Raw genomic sequence first — 16444 nt, forward strand, 5'->3', positions numbered from 1 at the left:
TAAGAGGAATGTTTTGAAATGCAGTTAAAATCTGATTATAACTAATTTTTCAACCAGTAATCTGAACAGTATCATGTAACTTAAGATGTAAAATAGTGTTTTGATGGGTAAGTTTACCAGCTGGATTCAGTTTGAAATTAAGATATTTATTTTATTAAACCTTGATGACTTTGCGTAATGTTTTAAGATCCCAGATTCTTTTCATAGGTAGCAAAATGTAGTCAGTCTAGCATGTGAATTTCTGTATGGTGATATTCATGGTGGGAGAGAGACTGATATTTGTTGTATTCCCGCTGCACAGAATGGTTTTGCAACTTCTTGTACAAATGACGTGTAATTTTTTATAACAGTGCCACAAATCTCCTCCTCCCCGTTCCTTCTCAAGGATTTTTGGCTTTGCTGCTGTGTCAGTTCATGACACTTTCCATAGAATTCCTTCTCATTGCTTTTGTTAATAACATCAGCATGGACGTGGTCTTCTGTATGCTATTGATAGGCTGACACTTTCAGAGCTACTTGCCAACCAGTTGGAAAGAACAATCTAAATTCATGGTTTCTTTCTCCAAAGGAAGGGAAATTGAAGAGGTCTGGTCCTAAAAGTATTAATTGTTTTCTAAAACAAAAATTTGTTGTTAATTGAAAATGTTACAACCATGGTCAGGACATGTCAGGATTCTTTCCCCATATGTGTTCAGAATTCTGTTCACTAGTCTTACTAATCAAAGTAAAATGTTAGTACAGACTGTTGCAAAGCAGTAGAAAACATTTTTACTGCTTTTATTTCAGGCAGTTGCTGTTGGAGAAAGCATACTGTAAGTTCATATGTACTTGGCAATCTCAGTTGAAAAGTTCTGTTTCAGAAACTGACCCCAGTATGACATAGCAACAGGATTTATTGCACATTCGTGGATGCTAAATTTGCTTTTGATCATGCACCAATTGAACTTCCATATCTTGGAGTCTAGAAGTTTTGGAGGGGAGGGTTACCAAACCTTGAATTCAGATATTTCATTGTCAGTTTTAATATTATAAATCTTATGAGACTGAACAGTGGAGTAACCTGTTTTAAAGACTGGTTACCATGGATAATAAATCAAGATCATCTCCAGATCAGAAATCAGGATTTGAATCTTCAGTTCTGATATGTGGGTGACTGATTAACTCCCTATAACAATCTGACCACTGCTATATTTTTCTTATAAATTATTTAAATAATCTGGGTCCAGTCTACAGTTTAGACAGGAAGATGTAAAATTGCAGTTCCCTGAAGCAGAAACCAAAATATCAAATCAGCAGTACTTTGCATGTCTTCTATGAACCTCTCTCATAGCAGGATGTATAAAGCTACTTCTCTGACATCCATCTCTGTTTGCAAGTACATATAGAAATATAAAGAAGTCTGAGACACTTAGTGTGCCTCTTTTCCTCTGTTGGTATTTGTCTCTGTGGGTTCAATCATATATTCTTTGGGCACTCAAAACTGTCACTGAAATGAGTGGGAGTTGGGAGTGTGCAAAGAATGAAGGTCAAGCTCACTAAGGCCTGGTCTACCCTACAGAGTCAGGTTGACATAAGGCTGCTTATGTTGACTTAATTATGTTAGTGTCTACACTACAGCCTTTTTCAAAAATAAAATTGGGCTCCCGCCGATGTAAGTGTCATACTACGTGGACGTAATGTGCTTAGGTTGGTGTAGTTAGGGTGATGCAGTGTCAGTGTAGATACTGTGGGTTATTTATGTGGGCTGTTGGCTGTCATTCTTGTCAATTTCGTGGCTCCATGCTGGAGCCATGAAATTGATATGAAAGCCAGGCTCCTAGCTCAGGCTGTCACCCTGGGGCAGATGGAGGGCTCCAGCTAGAGCCTGTCTGCCCCTTGGGCTCTGGGCTCCCCGCTCTGAGCTGGGGAAACATCTGGGCAGTAATCCAACATACATTTTTTGAAAGTCTTCATCTATACCAAACAGCAGTGTGCACGCAGTAGATAATTAAAGCACGGAAAACCAGTAAAATAAAACATTAAAAGTTTTCTCATGTATCATTTAATACACGTTTAGAAAAAATGGTAGCTTTGATAATGAAAATGACTAATTTACAAGATTGTGGAAATCAGGACTGTGGACTATAGGAAAAGACTGATAATTGTCATGCTTCTTAGGGGAGAATAATAACTTCCAGAGCTGCTCTGTGAATATTAATGAAAATGTTCTTTACAGTTAAAATCAAAATGCGTTAGTTTTGAAGTAAGAAGCCCTAAGATCTGGACAATGGGCAAGGTCCAATGATTGTGAGTGAAGAGGATAAACCATTGAAACAAATGTGCTTGTCAGATGGCCTCCTTGTATTGAAGTTTTACAATAGTCCCATCAGTAGAAGGAGAGAGGTATCATTATCTACACTGGGATCTCAAACAAGCTAGGGCCAACTGTGTTTAAAGGCAGCCACAAACCTGCTGCATGATCTCGGGCAATTCACATAATTGTTTTATGCCTCTTTGCTATTTAGATTGTAATTGTGGGAATGACTTTCTCAATCCATGTGTCCACAGCGCCTGGTGCTTTGGTACCATAATTCAGTTGGGATCTCTAGGCACTTTTGAAATAGAAATAAAAAATAAATAAACCCTAGGTTGTACAATTCTACTCCCATTATGGACCGCATGTAACAAATGTACGAATGGCAAAATATTGAGAGAAGTAAATTCTGTCTGAATTTGATGTAAGCTGATAGGAAAACTGAGTAGAAACAAAAATACAATCATAGGCAGTAAAGTCTGTTCAGCAGGAGTGAATCTTTATAAATGTAGTCACCTAACGGAAGCAAAATGAGTAACAGACAAGCCTGGGCAGGGACCACTGCATACCTCCAGAGGCTCTTCTTTTGTTTCTCCAGCAGCCCTTTTTAAAGTCCTCTTTGCACAGGTGTCCAAGGAAGGAACTTGGGAAAACAAAACTTGATTTAACTCCTTAGGTGCAGGAGGCTAGGCAGTACCTCTGCACTCTGATTATTTTGGGGGAGGGGGGACAGCTGGGAAGAATGTTACCTAGTATTTCATTGTGAGTTGAAGTAAATTCTTTTTTTCCCCTTTTCTCTCCCCCGTGCCCGCGCCGTGCCCCCTGCCCCCCCCCCCCCCCCCGCAAATGTTTGATCTATGTTAATGATTTCCTTAATGGTTTATAATGTGACCAGCTGGAAGGGGAGGATGACACATGCCCCACTGATAGGTGTCTTATTGTTCTGGTAGCTGTATGCCCACTGCTTCAGCTAGAAATGTGTTGAAGTTCATGTAGTCTCTTTAGAACTATTTGTGTAATGACACTCAAACTGCTAGGAATAAGTTACTTCATCTTGAATTTTCTGTTTTTATAGCCATGTTGTGTTCACTGATGTGAATTCCATAGTTCGCTATCTGGCTAGAGTTGCCACTTCCGCAGGGCTATATGGTTCTAATCTTCTGGAACACACTGAGGTGAGAAATAACCATTCATACTTGATTTTTTTTCATGTGGTTGCATTTTTGCTCATTTGGGGATTTACCTACATAGCCCTTGAATGATGCAGCATTTTTCTATATGAGAGTCCAACTACCTGGGCTGCTGAAGCTACATTTTTGTGAAACTGCCTATGACTACGCATATCCATGGATCCGTGGTAGAATTATTCACAATGGCTCCTAACCATGCTGGTCTCTGACAGGGTGTTCATTTCTTTCTTTCCATCTCTTCAGTTTTGGTACTATCACTTCCTCTGTGTACTATTTGTTTTTCTAACACAGCTGTTGCTTGTGGCCTCCATCAGAGCTGCTGGGTGAATTATGCACAATTATTTATGGAGATCTCACAAATTCTTATACCAACCAATCACCACATCGGGTTTTTTTTGCCTCATGGAGCTCTAGGCTAAAAATTGCTTATGATTCCCAGTCTCCATACTGTAGCCATGCAGGCTGCATTCTGGTCTGGGACCCTGGGTGGACATTTGCCAAGTTGGCAGGATTCCCTCCCCTGGAGTCCTAAATTTTCCAAAATTTCTTCAAAATTAAACCTGGAGATGAATCTAAAGTTTCCATAACCCAAAGAGATCCTTCTTAGTTATCTTTGTTGATTTATATTAACAAAATGAAGTTATTACAGTTATCAGGACTTGGTATGATGTGGAATTGAGGAGGAATTTTTCCTGGCTTCAGCCCAGAAGAGCCATATGTTGAATTTTAAACTAGGTGCCTGAGATTGATAGTGGTAACAGAATCATTTTGACTGAGTTAGTATAGGGCTGTTAGGGGTGTGACCACACCCACCCTACAATATTCTTTTAAGGCAATGGAGATCAGTCTTCAACCCTGGCAATTGCTTACCTTTTCATGTAAGTGAAAAGTGCTGCTTCATTATGTTGCTTATGAATTTTTAATTGTTTGTAATTTATTTAACCACAAAAAGCGAACTTCCTAACCCAAATTAGAACTTGAACTTTGAATATGTGCAAGGCTTAAGTGTTCAGAAACGCATTTGCAAGGTCAGTAACTTTGATACAATACATTTAATTCCCAGATATTGGTTTTTGGTTGTTTTTTTTTTTCAAAAATAAAATTGGGCTTTGAGAAATATTAAGACAGCTGCGTTTGTGGTGGGAATATTTTAGAACGTAACTGTCAATGAGAGAGTTGAATTTTATAGTCCTGTGACATCTGTGCCTGCCACGTCATCTTGGCTATTGGAAGAATTCCTACTGCCGTGTACATATGGAATGGATTTAGAAGGATTTTAAGAGATACTTTGCGACTGAGGTATCCAGTTTGTATGCTAGAGCCAGATCCTCAGCTGGTGTAAATGGGCATGGCTCCATTGAAATCAGTGGAGTTGTCTATTTACACCAATTGAGGATCTGGCCTTTACTGCTTGAAATAGATTTTAAAATGTGGACATCTTTATTTCTTTCTCAGAGTAAACTTTTTGTGGGGATGGGAGAGGAGGAGGAGGTTGGGAATACAGTGGAAAAACTGGTGTATTTTTGTTTTTTGTTTTTTTAAAGTGGAAAAACAGACAAGGGAGAGGGTGGTGCAGAATTTCACTAATATACAGCCAGGAAGAATGAATGGAATCAAATGGAACAGGAATACTGTCCCATAACGCTAAGGAATAACTCTAGATTCGTGACCGTATATGAAAATTTTGAATTCTCTTTATTAATCTTTTAAGTATTGTGGCTTTTTTTTTTGTAATGTGCAATCTAAAAGTATAGTCAAAAGCATGGAAGTCATTTCATGTTTTAGACCAAAGCAAAATCTCAGACTGCTGGAAATCAGTGGCCAGATTCTATCCATTGCACTTGTGCCAATATGAAGTAACTCCATAGTAGTAAATGGAGTTATACCAGTCTAAATCCAGTCTGACGGCAAACATTGTCTTTAAGCATATAATACACACAGAGTTCACAGAGAAGTGTATCCATATTGCTAAAATTGTGAATAATCCCTGAACCAGTATTGTGAGTTAGGAGCTTCTACATTTAGTGTTCTATATGGCCATTAGGAAAAACTTCTAACTGTCAGGGTAGTTAAGCACTGGAACAAATTGCTTTGGGAGACTGTAGAATCTTCATCATTGGAAGTTTTTAAGAACAAATAAACGCTGGTTAGGAATGGTCTTGTTGTAGTTCCTGGGGTAATTCTGTTCCAAAAAATTAAAAATTCTGTGCACAATATTTTAAAATTCTGCATATTTTACTTGCCAAGGTAACACAATATAATCACACCAGTTTGAATTATTTTGATGATTTATTTCAAAATACTTGTCAATGAGTATGTCTGTTACAATACAGACAACAAAAAAGATTCAGGAAATGGTTTTTGACAAATAGATTCCTTACTAGGCATATTAATACAGAACTTTGAGTAATAATTCATTTAAACTACAATACAGAAATATTTCTGGCACTCTTCAGAAGCAGTGCAACGGCTTGGGGGAGTAAGGGGTAATGGAGGAGTTGATGGAGAGGGAAGTAATTGCTTGGAAGGAGTGTGGGAGTGAACCTGGAGGGTTGTTGGGTGTGGGTGGAAGAAGTACGGAACAGGTATTTTGTGGGGGCAAGGGGGAAGGGATTGTTAGGGAGTTGAGGAACCTCCCCCATGCAGACCCTGGCTGATCACTAGCCTTTCCCAATCACTCAATCACTCCTCCTACACCATCCCCATGTGGCCCTACGCCATCACTCAGCCACCCATCCCACCGCATCCTCATGTGGCCCTGCACCCCCACTCCTATTCAGCCTCTGCTCCAGTCTATTCCCCCCCCCCCCCCCCACTGGCCGTTCTGAACCCCAGTCTGACCCCCCCCCCCCCCCAACAGTCTTGTGAGCCCTGCTCTCTGTTTTTCTCCCTCACCCCCTTCTACCCCCAATATCCCATGCCTCCTCACCTGGCCCTGTGAGGGACACAGCCTCTGCTCTCTCCCTGTTGGCTGCTGACTGCTACGGCCGGTAAGCCTGCTGCCTCTGTTCTGGTGCCACAGCACCCCTTCTAGGTGAAAGCTGTAACTGCAGAGCCTTTCTGGCAAATATCTTTTCCGCAACGGAAAAAAGAATCTGCAGGACGCATTAATGCTGTGTATGTACAGTGGCACAGAATTCCCTGAGGAGTATTTTATGCAGTCCTGCCTTTAGTGCAGGAGACTGGAGTAGATGACCTCTTGAGGTCCCTTCCAGTCCTACACTTCTGTGATTGTATGACTTTATATTCAAAGCCATGTGTTTAATACTACTACCCACTTTCTCATGCAAGAATTTCTATAACTTTAAAGGTTGTTTTGTATGTTAAATATGATGTTGACTTCTTTGCTCCTTAAAATTAGATTGACCATTGGCTGGAATTCAGTGCAACAAAGTTATCTACCCGTGCCCAGTTTGGTTCAGCAGTCCTTGAGCTTAATCACTGTCTGTCTCTGAGGACCTACTTGGTTGGAAACTCGCTGAGTCTGGCAGATTTGTGTGTCTGGGCTGTACTAAAAGGTATTATACAGTTGTTCTCACAGGTTTGCAATGTGATACAATGCTAAAATCTGTTTCCTTTCAGTCTCCAGTTTCTGCAATGATTTTTAATAAGGAGAATTTTGTAGGAGTAAGATCTTATAATCATGAGGGTTTGTTTCTTTTGATAACATAACTGATGTTTAAGAAATATAAAATTATGGTGTGATTTATAATTAAGAGTGTCTATCGGTTTTTCATGTTTTGTTTCTTCTCAGATATGAAAATATACTCTAGGCTAAAAGTTTGTATCTGACTCTAACCAGGGTGTAAATTATCACTCAACTCTTTTACAGCAGAGGTTCTCAAACTGTGGTCCGCGGACCACTCATTCAGCTGGTCTGCGGATAGTTCCCTCTGAGTTGCCCGCCTGAGCGGCTGCACACGACAGAATGAAGGGCCACGTGGCTCCACTAATTAGGGCCTGGACCTTGGAGAAAACGCACATGTAAGATGAGGTGGTGGCCTTAGGGAGAATAGGGGTAGGTCGGAGGGGGCAGTGGAGTGAAAAGAGGGGTTGGGGGGAATTTGGGACATGCAGGGCTGTGGCGGCCAGAGAAAGAGGCAACTTTCCCCAGCCCCAAGGCTGTGGCTGCTGGGGAGAGACCCCCCTCCTTCCCAGCCCCAGCTCGGGGGCTGCTGTGGCAGCGGAGAGAGGAAGAGACCCTCCTCCTTCCCAGCCCCAGCTCGGGGGCTGCTGCAGTGAGGGAGAGAGGGCATATCCATCACATTAGAAAGGTAAGACTACTGATATTAAAATGAGTTGTGTGCTTTTATTTGTAGAACAAAAAAACGTTAATTATTAAGGTTTTTTTGTATAGCACTTTTATCCCAAGTGCTTTACAATAGTTAACTAATGGTACAAACAACATTTGGAAAGATCATTAGGTGGTCCGCCAAGACCCTCAGCAGTTTTCAAGTGGTCCGTGGAAAAAAAAAGTTTGAGAACCACTGTTGTACAGAAATGTTTAATTAGACTGCATTATTATTAGAAGGAGCAATCTAATTTTGCTCGGTTTGTGTGCTTTCAATGCATACATTCAGCATCCAGTTGGAGAATGGATGCTGCTGTGTTTTTGACCATCTAACATTTTTTTAAACTACTGTATGCATGGGGGAGGCATGGCCATATCACCAATGGCTTTAGTTTCTATAATTATCTCTAATATGGAAGTGGGTGGTAAACAGAGAGGTTCCCAGATTGCAGAGTCTTCTAAAGTAAGTGCATTGTTGTTACCCAGTTTATGTATGGTAAAGAAGTATCATTTTTCACAACTGGTTGAGATGTAAAAATGGTGCAGCCTATTTTTAATCCACATTGTCATTTAAAAAGTGAATGTTACTAGAAGTCCAGCTATTGTAGTTATAAGGTTACAATTTTAAAACCAAAATTTGTTTCCCAACAGACAGTAGTGCATGGCAAGAACAGTTGCAGCAAAACAAGGCTCCAGTCCATACAAAGCGCTGGTACATCTTTCTTGAAGCACAGTGTGCCTTTCAATCAGTGGGTACCAAGTGGGCTGCAGCTGCACCAAAGACCAAAGTGGTAGGCTTTGTTCTGATTATATGGTGAAGGTGGCTGTTATGTTTGGGCACTATAGTAAAAGTTTGCATCTTCTTCTGATAGCTCACTTTAGAATTTATGCTAAAGGGAATTAGTTGTACTGTAAACTAAAGGTTTTAACTGTTTTATAAGGATTTTTTATCTTAGTAATTTCATCCCTAAATGTTTATGGATACTAATAAGGTGGGTCAGCTCTGGAAAAGTGACTGTGTAAAAATGGCATCTGTTACTCAGAGGTACTGTATATTTGTATTCAGAGTTCAGTCTGCCTGCTTTACTAAGTGTTTTTACAATTTCTGTTAGTACTGCAAAACCATCTATGGTAGAATGAGATCAACAGAGTTGTTAACCAAGTTCTATTTGAAAGCAGTGGGAGTCCACAGATAACTGAGCACAACACTTGGCTTGCAGAAATTTTCTTACTTGTAGTGAGGAACAGAAACAGAAAACCCATCTGGACTTTCCAATCCTAAGTCAAATTTGCAGATCTCACCTTCTAACTTTGAAACTGAGCGAGCATGATATGAAAGTCATCTGAGCAAGGGACCCCATGTTGCCATTTTTCAGTCTCCTTTCAGAGAAGAAACCTTCTTTAAGTGTTTGTATTGTACAGCTTGTGTAAGATATTTAATGATGTCATTGTTAATTTCTAAGGCTACAGAAAAGAAACAAGATGTTGGGAAATTTGTGGAACTCCCAGGTGCAGAGATGGGGAAGGTCATTGTTCGGTTTCCCCCTGAGGCCAGCGGGTAAGATGACCTGTTTTAAGAATGGTTTGTGTTTTTTACCCACATTCCTTTCAAAAACTCTAATACAGGAGAGGGATTGTGTTTGATCTTGGAAATAGTTACCAGATTAGTGTGTTTTAACAGTTGAATTCAAGGGCCTCTCCTGCCCTGATGATGGTCATGTGTATAGTTGGTTTAGTCAAAGATGAACAGTGTCTTAGGGGTGATTTCCATAACAAAAGAGAATTTTCAAAGTCACTTTTCTAAAATGTTTTCATTAGCAAAGGTTGACACTTACCAAGCTGTCCTTTACTTAGAACCTGACCGCATAAATAACAGTAAAAAGAGCACTAAAAGTACCATCACCAATTCCATAAAATGTTGTTTTCCAGTTACTTTCAAAGTCCTGTTTCCTCTTAAAAGGATTTGATAAAGTTTAAAATTGCTGTTTAATGCATTTTTTCTGTAGGCTGGTTAGCCAACATCTTATGACTTGTTTCAGACTTTGCAATACTGTTTCTCATTCTGTTAATCAGATATAAATCATGCTATTTAAGTACTACTGCTATATTGTATATGCATGTAATTTTACAAATGGTATGGATAAGAGAACCATAAACAAAATAGTTTGGTTTTTGGAATCTATACGGTAATCTGATGGGGAGAGATCCCCACTACCATGTGTAAACTTCTGGAAAAATGAAATAATTTGTAGAAGTAACAGTTTAGACACTTTTGTGGATTTGGGTTTGTCCAAGTTCTTGGATACCTCTGCTACCGTATGATGGAATTCACTAATGCATCTGAATTCCCCAGTGTTCTGACAGTTACTCAGTGCAAGTGTTTCAGAATGTTGTGAACTCTTTAAAATGCCAATAATTTTAATAAGATTAGTTTTTTATTATTCAAGTTCAATTCAAATTCAGTGTAGACTAATGCTAAAACAGTTTATAATGTCGCAAAAAGTAATTTTAGTCATATCTTCAGGTGTATTATGAAGTCCTAGCTTTGAGATATAAAATCTAACAGATTGTGTTATATACTATATATATATTAAATTGCTTTAATAAGTGTTCAGTATTTCAATAAATATAAAATAGCTTTTGGTGGTTGATTTGTTTTAAGTCTTAACCTATTCTCCATTTGCCCCTTATCCCTGAACAGACTGTATCCTACAAAAGAAATGTAAATGAATCTGCTGCTATGTTAACCTTGTTTTCTGAAATGTCTTTATTTTTAGGTACTTACATATTGGTCATGCAAAAGCTGCTCTGCTAAATCAGCATTATCAGGTTAACTTTAAAGGAAAACTCATCATGAGGTTTGATGACACAAATCCTGAAAAAGAAAAAGAAGACTTTGAAAAGGTACAGTAAGAGAACAGTGGAAGCCATTCATTGGAGAAATCAATTTAAAATTAGAATGATAGGCAGGCTTTCTATTTCAGGGGTGGCTCTGTAGAACAGTAGTGTTTAACTTTGCATGAAAACTCTTCCAAGCCATCCCATATTTGCCTTAAAAACCAAAGAGCTTTTAGTCCAGTAGCCTAATTATTCTATGACTTCCACATTCTTTCTTTCCCCTCCCCTAGTATTTATAATCTGTATTAAATCCATGTAAACCTGTTGACAGTCAGTTTATAGACTCTACTATGTTACTTGACCTAATCACAAATGGCAATCATGGTACTACTTTAAAAGCTTCTGTAATCTTAAATACAGCTGGTTTCAGTGACAATAACTTTTCTGTAACAAAAATCCACACTAGGAAATTTCCTAGGTGTTCAATACAATCGAAGCGGTTTAAACCTTTTTAATAATTTATTCTTGCTGCCACCTTTTCACTATTTGTGGCATCCATGAGGTGAAAGAAAGGGAGGAATCTGTATGATTTCCTGCCGCTTCCAGTCTCGGGATTCTTCATCACACAGGAGTGTTTTGAGGCTTGCACTATTGTCACTTTATTACAGGGGTGGGGAACCTATGGCCTGCGGGCTAGATCTGGCCCACTGCTTCATTTCATCCGGCCCGTGGGAAGTCTCCGCGCTGTGGCCAAAAGCCCCAAGCCTTGGCGTCGTGTCATCTCCTTCTCCCCCCCACCCCCGTGGGGCTGGAGCTGCGAGCTCTGGCTTGTCCCGCTGCAGGGGGAAGCTGGGGTTGCCAGGCCATTAAAAGTCCAGTCGGCTCCACGCAGCTCCCGGAAGCAACTGCCATGTCCCTCCAGCCCCTAGGAGCAGGGGTGATCAGGGAAGCTCTGTGCACTGCCCCCAGCACCAGCTCTGCAGCACCAATTGGCTGTGATTCCCAGCCAATAGGAACTGTTGGGGCAGCACCTGTGGGCACAGGCAGCACACACCATGCAGAGCCCCCTAGTCCCTCCTTTCTGGAAGCAGTGTGGAGCCCAGGGTAGGCAGGAAGCCTGCCTTAGCCCTGCTGCATTGCCACCTGAGGTGAGCGCCACCCGGCTGGAGCCCCCACCCCGAATTCCCTCCTGCACCCTAACTCCCTCCCAGACCCTGAACCCGCACCCCAGCCCCCTCCCGCACCCAAACTCCCTCCTGGAGCCCATACCCTGAACCACCTCTTGCACCCCAGCCCTGAGCCCGCTGTCACACGCCAAACCCTTTGGCCCCAGCCCAGAGCCCGCTCCGGCACCCCAAACCCCTCATCCCCAGCCCCACCCCAAAGCCCGCACCCCACCTCTTGCACCCTTACCCCAGCCTGGAGCCCCCTTCCACACCCTGAACCCCTCATTTCTGGCCCCACCCAGGAACCTAGGGGCTGGAGCCGTGAGCACTGGCTTGCCCTGCTGCAGGCGGAAGCCCTGAGCCTCCGCGCTCCACCACAGGGCTGTGTGTGGCCTGCGACTGTGGGTCAGTTGCCCTCCGATAGAAAAAGGGTTCCCCATCCCTGCTCTATTAAATGTACAAGAAAAAGAACTTGTTGCCAGTTTTTCTTGTCTGACCCTCCCCGGGAGGAGCTGATCTCATTCTCCTGCCCTATAGCAATCACTACCTATGGATCCCTTTGGTAACTTCAGTACCTTCATATGTTCCATTGTGTGTTAATGGTTTGGCAAATGGAGACATTTAAAATTCAAAAGAAGCTTGGCATAGAGTTAGAAAGCTTCTCTGCATGTATGAATATTACAGTATCGCTCTTTGCAGGTTATCCTGGATGACGTTGCCATGCTGCACATCAAACCAGATCAATTTACATATACCTCAGATCACTTTGAAACTATAATGAAATACGCTGAGAAGCTTATCCAAGAAGGGAAGGCGTATGTGGATGATACTCCTGCAGAACAAATGAAAATGGAGCGTGAGCAGAGAATAGAATCTAAACACAGAAATAACTGTAAGATGCTTTATGGCTCTTCTCCTGGCCCTGTTATCTTTGTCAATGGAATATAATCTTGTTTCATTCTATTGTTAATCATCCCACCTATCTTTAGTTTTAATTGTATACTGGGAGTACTTAACAAGCCAGTAGGAACACTGAGGTCCTCAGCGTCATGCCCTTCAATACTAAAAGACTCAAGAAGCTTGTTGTTACACACCAGTTTATTACATCTATATATGTTCATAATGCATATGTGCTGTATAATCTTACTCTCACCTACAAGTGTGTGAGGAAAGCTGGACTGTTTGATATTGGATCTAAACACATGCAGCAATACCTTTGATGTTTGACAATGTCAGTAACAAAATATGGTGCTGGAGACTACTCAGAAATACCTTAGGTAACTTAAAGTATTAACTTTTTTTGTTTGGTAGCTGTTGAGAAGAATCTACAAATGTGGGAAGAAATGAAAAAGGGAACAGAATGTGGACAAATGTGTTGTCTACGAGCAAAAATAGACATGAATAGTAACAATGGGTGTATGAGGGACCCAACCCTTTATCGTTGCAAAAACCAACCACACCCACGCACTGCAAGTAACTACAAGTACGTGCACTTTCTATTAATATTGGCCTTGATATGCTTTCTTTTCTACTCTTCAGCAGGTTTTTTTTAACTACCTGGGAGTTGCTTGCATTTTCTCAACCAGAATGTCTAGCTAATCTCCTTGTAGAAATGACAAAACTTCTTCAGAGGACTTTTAAAACCTGCGCTCTGGCCAGCATTTCATAACAGTACCGGCTGATGAAAATTCTATAACAGGTCCCTATTCTCATGTCTTTGTAAGCTGGGCCATTTTAAAAAGGAAAAATAAAAAAACCTCTCCACATGTGATGAGTACCATTTTTCTTAAGAAATCTTGGCAAACCATTTTCACTGCCTGCATTACAAGCAGCCAAACAATTGGATTTTGTTTTTACTTAATCTCTCAACTTTGAAGGTTAATCTTTAGTGTGAAGTGGTGTCAGTGACCTATTTAGCTGAGTGGCAACTGCGTGTTCATAGCAATTGTTCTTTTCATTCAGTATAAAAAGTTACTTCCTGTGCATTGAACTAAGACTATTTGCAGAACACTATAGTTTATTCCTTACTTGAAACACCTGTTTCCACCCACTCTTCCCACTGTTATAGCTTCAACAGATGGGAAATGTTGACTTGATATGGATGTTGAACTAAAATGGTGGCTTTGGCTCTTGGTAGAAATGCATTTAAAACAGAGGTATAATGTACTCACTTGTAATTGACAAATCACTGCCTCTGTTGTTGTAATCGCTGGCTGTTGAAGTTTAAACTATGGCCCGAACACTGATTTTTTTTTTTTTTTTAATGATACATATCGGTACAAGATGTAGGGAAAAATGTAGGTGTTGAAAATTTTTTCTCGGTTTTTGAAGTATTGAGGGATTGAATTATTCGATAGTTTTGCCTTTGCTTATAAAATGTCATTTAATATATTTTAATTTGTTTCTTCTTTTTTTATAGAAGAGCTCAGTATCAGATGTGCTGTTTTAACTAATTCTTGATGGAGTTCTAGTGACCATTTTAAGGATTTTTGAGTGATTATAAAGTATGGAGTAGTATTTAGTTTTATGGATATGGTTTTCAGATGCAGGTAAACTATGTATATTCTTTTCTGACTTTTTAATTTAAGCTCTTCTTTCTTTTTAGTGTTTATCCTACATATGACTTTGCCTGCCCCATTGTTGACAGTATTGAAGGTGTCACACACGCATTAAGAACAACAGAATACCATGACAGAGACGAGCAGTTCTACTGGATCATTGAAGCCTTGGGCATAAGGAAGCCATACATCTGGGAGTACAGTCGTCTAAACCTCAACAACACTGTGCTATCTAAAAGAAAGCTAACCTGGTTTGTCAATGAAGGGCTGGTAGATGGATGGTATGTTTTTATGCATTTCTGCTATAGCAGCAATTGTATGTAACCACACATGTATGCTATTCATAAAGGAAATTATAGAATGCATGCAGTCACTTTTCTTTAGTTAAAGAAATACTAACTTTTTTCACCTATAGCCTGTAAGTTCTCTTCTCTTAGTTTTCTTGGCACTTAAATGCCAGGTGTGTAGGTGTCTTATAAATGCCTACAGCAATTTCCTCTTTTTTTTTCAGTCTTCTCTGAAGCAAGCCAAATGGGGGGAGGAGGGGAATTTTGTTGGGATTTACAAGTTAACCATCATATTTGTGTTTCCAGGACAAGAAATATACTAGTATTGCCTTGCTCTGCTTCAGTTTTTACTGCTATAAAATGGGAACACATTTTTTCTACCCCTGTAAAGCACTCAGGTCAAAATTTTCAAAAATGGGTGCCTAAAGTTAGACCTCTTAATAGAGACTCAGGCATTAAAATGCCCTGAGTGAGAGAATGTTGAGCACCTTTTGACTTTAGTAGGAGGCGCTGAGTCTTCCAAAGTTGTTTATTTTAGAGAAGAGACAAATAAGAGAGCGGGACATCATAAATGCATAATGAATGGTACAAAGAAGGTAGATTGGGAACTTTTATTCCCCTTTCCCATAGAAGTACAGGTGAGCATTCAGTGGACTTGCAAAGTAGCAAAACTGATAGAAGAAAATACTGTCAGACAGCATACAATTAGACCGGATCTTGTTGCCACAAAATACCTATGAGCCTCAGAGGATAGCAGGGTTGAGAAAAAGGATTAACAAGTTATATGGATAACAAGTATATTTAAATGAATAGTAAATATTTAAAAAACAAACAAAAAAACCCCCTAGCTTTGGAAGGAATAAACCCTTCAGCTTAAATGCATAAACTGGTAGGAGGTAACTTACCTCCTAATGATGGAGGGAGGAAACTTTTTTTTTTCCCGGTGGGGGTGGCGCTCAGGTTATCCCATAACTGCCTACTGCAGGGTTAAGTCTTCTGAAGCATCTGATGCTAGCCACTGTTGGTGACTGGAGAGTGAACTACATAGACACTGGTTTGCTGCTCAAGTAGGGCAGTTTCTATGTTTGTATTAACTTACAGATAAAAAGTGATATAGGAGTGCAAAATATTACTATATTAATTAAGACTTTAGTACCAGTTGGGTTGGTTCCATTGTTTCTGGTGCCCTTCCAAGCCTAGCACTGTTCAGACCTATGTATTTGAACTTAGGAAAGTGGGTGACAACAACAAAAGGATCTTAAATAAATCAGGGCTCAGATTGAGCTGGTGCATGACAATGTACTAGCATCTCTTGGAATCTGGTGTCTTGTTCTCCAGAATCTGTGAAGAAACAGTTTACGTTTTTGATGTTAACTGATGCAGAGATGTTTGAGTCTGCAGAGAGCCTGAGCAGTATCTGAAATCTGAACTGCCCCATTCATCTTGATGAGTTATTAACTTAGATGCCTAGTAGGAATGATTTTAAATCTAAACATTGACTATTCCCTTCCTCATGTAAAAGAAGAGGAAGTGGAGTTGGGGGAGTGGGGAAAATCACAGATCTGCACAACTTACTATGAGTTAAGTTTTTACTTTTGATTCCATGAGTGGGTGACATTTAGGAGAGACCACCACTTTTTCCCCCTCCCATCAAGGAAGAGCCAAATCCAAAGAACTTAGTAGAGTCCATGGACGTATTTTAAGTCACATCGAGAGGGAGCCACACTCAAGGAAGCCCATTGGAGCTTAAAGGGAGCTCAGAGTATTTTGAACATCTACACAATATACTGTGAGCAGTCTCTCATCTTGGTGACTCAGACG

General features: G+C 40.3%; 1 protein-coding gene across 9 annotated transcripts in view; it reads left to right on the top strand.

Moving 5' to 3' along the window:
- Nucleotides 1–16444, top strand: part of EPRS1 (glutamyl-prolyl-tRNA synthetase 1) — a 61069-nt gene that overhangs the window by 7195 nt on the left and 37430 nt on the right. For 8 of the 9 annotated variants that reach the window (XM_007064743.4, XM_043543631.1, XM_043543634.1 and 5 more), the window contains exons 3-10: nucleotides 3369–3468; nucleotides 6845–7001; nucleotides 8426–8565; nucleotides 9238–9332; nucleotides 10552–10678; nucleotides 12478–12670; nucleotides 13090–13261; nucleotides 14384–14617. In XM_007064743.4, coding sequence (XP_007064805.2) covers nucleotides 3369–3468; nucleotides 6845–7001; nucleotides 8426–8565; nucleotides 9238–9332; nucleotides 10552–10678; nucleotides 12478–12670; nucleotides 13090–13261; nucleotides 14384–14617 — 1218 coding nt within the window. The remainder of the gene's footprint in view (nucleotides 1–3368; nucleotides 3469–6844; nucleotides 7002–8425; nucleotides 8566–9237; nucleotides 9333–10551; nucleotides 10679–12477; nucleotides 12671–13089; nucleotides 13262–14383; nucleotides 14618–16444) is intronic. The other variant, XM_043543636.1, reaches the window with a different exon arrangement.

Source organism: Chelonia mydas, chromosome 3 (assembly GCF_015237465.2).
Source record: "Chelonia mydas isolate rCheMyd1 chromosome 3, rCheMyd1.pri.v2, whole genome shotgun sequence".
Taxonomy (NCBI): Eukaryota; Metazoa; Chordata; order Testudines; family Cheloniidae; genus Chelonia; species Chelonia mydas.